Source organism: Sinocyclocheilus rhinocerous, unplaced genomic scaffold (genome assembly GCF_001515625.1).
Source record: "Sinocyclocheilus rhinocerous isolate Xijiao unplaced genomic scaffold, SAMN03320098_v1.1 scaffold24, whole genome shotgun sequence".
NCBI lineage: Eukaryota > Metazoa > Chordata > Actinopteri > Cypriniformes > Cyprinidae > Sinocyclocheilus > Sinocyclocheilus rhinocerous.
This window is the reverse complement of record NW_015647124.1, coordinates 1,315,846-1,322,378: the sequence shown is the minus strand read 5'-3', so window position 1 is coordinate 1,322,378 and position 6,533 is coordinate 1,315,846. Positions and strand designations below refer to the sequence as shown.

General features: G+C 34.7%; 1 protein-coding gene across 1 annotated transcript; it reads right to left on the bottom strand.

The window, feature by feature from the left end:
• Positions 1-2,014, bottom strand: LOC107708905 (retinol-binding protein 4-A-like). The gene is made up of 6 exons (XM_016513268.1): positions 1,927-2,014; positions 1,716-1,835; positions 1,499-1,635; positions 1,298-1,404; positions 229-441; positions 1-137 (listed from the first exon to the last, which is right to left on the bottom strand). The coding sequence occupies exons 2-6, from the start codon at positions 1,815-1,817 to the stop codon at positions 118-120; spliced, it is 579 nt and encodes a 192-aa protein (XP_016368754.1). The 5' UTR covers positions 1,818-1,835; positions 1,927-2,014; the 3' UTR covers positions 1-117.
• Positions 2,015-6,533: the final 4,519 nt, after the last annotated feature.

The following is a 6,533-nucleotide window of genomic DNA, read 5'->3' as shown; positions in this document are numbered from 1 at the left end:
CAAAATTATTATGCATTCTTTTTTTAAGGATTATGCTTATTGTCTGTATTAACATATCAGTTAGAAATATAAAACATGTCAGATTACATCCTCAGAAGCTCTTTGTGTAGTGGCCGTTTAGGCAGTGTCACAGAAACCTGCACAATTAAAGAAACAAAAACACGTCAGCACATTTACAACTTATGAGTAAATCTAATAATAATAATTCATGAGGCGCAACCATCTTACCAGTGTGTGCAACGCGTCTGTATTTGCCCAGGAAGCAGATATCCTGTTTCTTCTCAGTCACATTCCTCTGGTCTTCAGGCCTGAGGCCGTCGGGATATCGGGAGAAGATGAAGGAATAACCGTCCAAGCAGGTTCCGTCCACATCAAGCTCTCTGCAGGAGTAGTGGATGGCGTAGTTATCATAGTCAGTGTCAATGATCCAGTGGTCATCATCTGTGGAACGGTCAGAGACAGGTCATGAGCAGATGAGCTGTCAGGTTTTACGTAACATGATTTACTCGCATTTCACAAGCTAGGTTTAATAAGGACCATGCTTACAAGACATTTGCATTTGAGTCGTCAAAAAATATATGTATTATAAAATAAAATATATAAAAAAAATAAAGAAAAATGTTTAAAAGATTGTTAAATTGTTAAATAATTGAAATAAATCTATATATAATAAATAAAAAATATATAGATATTACTTATATTAACATGTATAATATAAATAAAATATATATAATAAAAAATTAAGTAAAATTAAAAAAATAAACTAACCATTTTCACCTGTTGAATTTTACCTGATGAATTTTTTATAGAACAATATATATTAATATTTCTATAATGAGAACTCTCGGAAGATTTTAGCATGGTAATGGATATGACAATGTTTTGCTGTATTTGTAGATTATTGCTGCTGCAAGCAAGTACAGGAACTTGCTACTGCCAATACATAAGCCGATATGGTGCTGTGAGTATTTAAGACACACTGCTGCTGCACAAATAGCATATAAAATAACCCGTAGCAGATATTTACAGGTGGAGCTGGGGAAGGTGGAGGGTTTCAGAGGAACTCTGAAAGCGCGCTGCAATGCTCAAGCGAATGCTAACCAGCCATTTAAATGTAAAGCAGCAAGCTCATTGGCTGCGTATGCAACGTGAACCAATCAGCTTGTGACAAGTCGTTTAGTACTAAGGATATCATCAGTTAGGTTAAGGACCCATAGTCTGCGCCATCTAGAGTTTCATGACAGAACTTAGTATATAATAAAATAATAATAATAAATTATGATAAATCTACACTTACATCCAGTCTGGAGATATGCTGCGGCTCCCCAGTATTTCATCTTGAACTTAGCGGGGTCTTCGGTATCTTCAAAAGTGCCAAACATGTTGGCGCACATCTCCCAATTGCTGAAGTGTAAAACGGCATGTGAAAATAGAATCGTTTCTATTGCCTAAGTGCAATTTTTGCACAACAACAGCATAAAATGCCATTCAAACTCACTTGAGAATGATGACTCTACCAATGGCGGTGGCTGTCATGGTTCCATCCTCCTCCACTTTGAAATTGGTGACAATATTATCAAGAAGGAAAAGACCAACAGGGTCTTTCTTGGCCACGGCATACCATGTTCCTTGATACTGCAAGGTCAGTGGATAAGTATGAGAAACGAAAGCTCAAAATCAACATATGGATTGAAGAAAAATACTGGTAGACTTACCCTCATCCTGTCAAAGTCCTGTTTGACGGTGATGTTGCTCACCAGACAGTCCTGCGCCCAGCATGTCGCCAGGACACAGAGAGCTATGCAGAGCCTGAGCATGCTGCTTCTGAGCTTGAGCTGCGAAAAATGAGTACAACGGTTATGAAAAGACCAAAAATTGCATTACTTTGTTGTCCTTTAAACAAATCCTAATGCTCAAGGTGCGTACCTTGATCTGAAGTGTATCTGTAGTGCTGCAGGTGGATTCCTGCGAGCTGCTTTTATACAGGGACGCGATTCTGGGGTTATTTCATAATCCCACCCAAAGACCCAAAATTCAGTCTCCACCATCCCTGTCATTGGACAACTGTTTTACATAACAGCTGTGTTTCAGGTATCCACAGGGAACATGGCAGCGTTGACCTTTGCTCTTCACCGAAAGTGTTTTTCTCTAGGTTGCAGCTGGATTGCACAAGAGCTTGAGCATGCATTCCCTGAAGCCTGTTCAAGAGGGAACATTTCTGTTTGGTGAATGTAGAACTTTTTACTCTTAAAAAAAAAAAAACTTTCAAAATGGGGTTTTCACAACAATACTACAGAAGAACCATTTTTGGTTCCATAAAGAACCTTTCAGTGAGCAGTTCTTAAAAGAACCATTTTTTTCTTAGTGTTAAAAACATTTAAATAATATAAAGAACTTTTTTATACTATAAATAACCTTTTGTGCAATGCAAAGGTTCCATGGAGGTTAAAGATAGCTTAGAAGAACTCGATGTGGCAACAAAAACTATCAACTCTCTCTTTTCTAGCACTCTAGACACGGTTGCTCCTTAACGCTTCAAGAAGATTAAGGAGAACAGTCCAATGCCATGATATAATGAGCACACTCGCACCCTAAAAAGAGAAGCCCGGAAAAAAGGAGCACAGCTGGAAGAAAACAAAACTAGAGGAATTTCATGGAAGGATAGTGTTTCTTCCTACAGAAAGGCCTTGAAAACGGCTGGATCTGCTTACTTTTATAATTTTTTAGAAGAAAACAAACACAACGCCTAGGTATTTATTTGATACAGTGGCTAAATTAACATGAAATAGAGCTTCAACAGGTTCAGACATTTCCCAACAGCACAGCAGCAATGACTTTATCAAATACTTGCAAGATTGTAACTATCTGAAAGAAAATTATAACCATGCAACCGTCTGCTACAGATTGCATCAGACAGTGCATTTTACACCCCCGAGGAACAATTCCATTCATTCTTTGCTACAGGAGAGGAAGGGTTGTCTACATTTGTACAAGATAGACTGATCTCGAATCTCCCTTTTCTTCCAAAAATACAAGAAAAGTTTTGATACTATCAACCACAACATTCTTTTGGATAGGCTCGGAAATAATGTTGGCATTAGTGGAATTATATTATATTACAGCTCTATATTTATTCACGGCCTGACAAAACATACAAATTCACAAAACTAATGGTCCAACGCAATGAATAATCTCTAGCACTTGAAGACTGCTCTGTCAAGTCTTCGCCATCAGTTAGGAATCTGTGCTATTTGATAGCAATCTGTCATTTGAAAGCCACATCTCTAGCATTTGTAAAACTGCATTTATTCAGTATTCAGGTTTGTAATAGTATCTAATTGGCTCACATTTGCCAACTTACATTCATTCACTCTGTTGCTGTTTGAGGCTGGTTTTCATTCTTTTGAAAGTGACAAAATGATTAAAAATGAAAGATTTGTGTGTGTGTGTGTGTGTGTGTGTGTTGATAACAGAAAACTAAATTATAGTGCAAATCAAAGTCCAGTTCTCATTCTATGTACTATTTGTTCAATCAGCACATATACATGTACAGAATATTTACATTTGCTGTCTTTTAAATAACCTCTGTGGAGTTTTTCAGGACTCTTTTGGAGCCAACAGTTGCACTGATGTAAGTTATAGTTGAGGTACAACTCCAGGTTTGCAATGACCTAAATTCCCCTGCTCTTAAGAAAAAACAAAAAAAGAGAACAAAAATGGCACATAAGTTCAAAAGTTTAAGGTCAGTAAGATTTTTTTTTAAAATTAATACTTTCATTAGGATGCATTAAATTGATCAAAAGTGACAAAAATGATATTTATAATGTTACAAAAGATTTCTTTTTCAAATAAATTCGCCATCAGTTAGGAATCTGTGCTATTTGATAGCAATCTGTCATTTGAAAGCCACATCTCTAGCATTTGTAAAACTGCATTTATTCAGTATTCAGGTTTGTAATAGTATCTAATTGGCTCACATTTGCCAACTTACATTCATTCACTCTGTTGCTGTTTGAGGCTGGTTTTCATTCTTTTGAAAGTGACAAAATGATTAAAAATGAAAGATTTTTTGTGTGTGTGTGTGTGTGTGTGTGTGTGTTAACAGAAAACTAAATTATAGTGCAAATCAAAGTCCAGTTCTCATTCTATGTACTATTTGTTCAATCAGCACATATACATGTACAGAATATTTACATTTGCTGTCTTTTAAATAACCTCTGTGGAGTTTTTCAGGACTCTTTTGGAGCCAACAGTTGCACTGATGTAAGTTATAGTTGAGGTACAACTCCAGGTTTGCAATGACCTAAATTCCCCTGCTCTTAAGAAAAAACAAAAAAAGAGAACAAAAATGGCACATAAGTTCAAAAGTTTAAGGTCAGTAAGATTTAAAAAAAAAAATTAATACTTTCATTAGGATGCATTAAATTGATCAAAAGTGACAAAAATGATATTTATAATGTTACAAAAGATTTCTTTTTCAAATAAATTAAGCTTTTTGATTAAAACTTATTCTATAAATACATTCAGAATTCTATTCAGTAAAGAATCCCAAAACAAAAAAGGAAACAGCTTTCGCAAAAATATTAAGTAGTACAACTATTTTCAACATTGATTATATATATAAACATTTTTTTTTTTTTTGGGTGGCAAATCAACATAGAATGATTTCTGAAGGATCATGTGACACAGAAGACTGGAGTAATGATGCTGAAAATACAGCTTTACATCACAGGAATAAATTACAAATAAATTACAAATATATATAATAAAAAAAAACAAGTTATTTTAATTTGTCAAATTATTTTACAATATTACTGTTTTTACCATTCAGAATTCTATTCAGTAAAGAATCCCAAAACAAAAAAGGAAACAGCTTTCGCAAAAATATTAAGTAGTACAACTATTTTCAACATTGATTATATATATAAACATTTTTTTTTTTTTTGGGTGGCAAATCAACATAGAATGATTTCTGAAGGATCATGTGACACAGAAGACTGGCGTAATGATGCTGAAAATACAGCTTTACTTCACAGGAATAAATTACAAATAAATTACAAATATATATAATAAAAAAAGAAAACGGTTATTTTAATTTGTCAAATTATTTTACAATATTACTGTTTTTACTGTACTATTTTGTGCCTTGCAGCCTTGCTGAGCAGAAGAGACTTTTTTCAAAAACATTATCTTACCACCCCACACTTTTGAACGGTAGCTTATATATAATAGAATCTAATTATAATTACACTGCTCAATGGAGTACTGGATTCTGATTTATGTGACTTTCATGTCTCATATCACAGTGTAATTTTCACACAATAAAATGATTTAAACTCAGTTCACCACTGCATTTATTTATTCGTTTAGTAAACATCTATGTACAAACAAATACTGTTAAATCTTCCAATGCTTTATTTGCAACATTACTAATACAAGTTAAGTAAACCAGATCTTGATATCAAGCTACCTAAGCCTAATCTCAGCTCATGAGATCTTGCTTTTAGGCTGATGTGCAGCAGACGATCCTTGACACACAAATGGAGATCGTTTTTGTTTGTTTGTCTGGGAATGAGCGGGTAAATATCAGAAAACTGGATGATGCTGATGGACTGCTGATGTTGTCATGCATGTATCAGCACAGATATGTGTCAACAATTTAAGACCTTACTGCAAGCCTGAGGCGAAGAGATCTCAGAATAAGCTTTCTAATATCTCAAATCCTTCTCTATGCACTTGTCTGCTCAAAGTCCATTAATAGATACATAACATACTTGTTTGTTTTTGTTTACAGGCGTATCAGACCCTACATACACAGTTGGCTATTTAAAACATTGCGTGTGTGATATTTTATCCATCAACCTCCAATTAAATGAATAGTGAGCTTGGTAAAGTAAGCATTGCGGTGTCTGTCAGCTCCTCACTATGAACGTAAACGTGCGAGCGCTCTGAAGTGCCAAGCCGGGCGCTCTCTCTCCCTTCAAGAGAGGATATCCTCATAATCACTTTTACTTAATCCTGGATGTACAAAGCCAGGTACATATGATGCAAGGCTTTTTCTTTTTTTGCATTCTGTATGCCTGACACTTCCAAGACATCAGAGAAAAAAAGGAGACAGATCCCTTTATATGTCTGGCAAACTGACAGATCAGGCCTAATCCTATCGTTGGAAATAGATCCTGGGTGTCCAGCATCTTTTCTGGGTGCAGAAAGTGCAAAAATGCTAATAATAGCCCGATTCTGAGAATTTCTCTTCTTATTTTCAGAGCTTGAGAGCTAAGTTTAATAAGGACAAGACATTTGCGCTCGGTGGTGATGACTGACATAACACTTGTCCATTAACTTTTTTGTATTAAATATTATGATTTTAAGCAGTTAAGTAATGTAAGCATATATAAGAGACAATCCTGCGATTTATCAGTATTTATTTTCATAATTCTGCCTTTACTAATCCATTTTTAATCCTACAGTGTGACAAATTCATACATACATATATATATATATATATATATATATATATATATATATATATA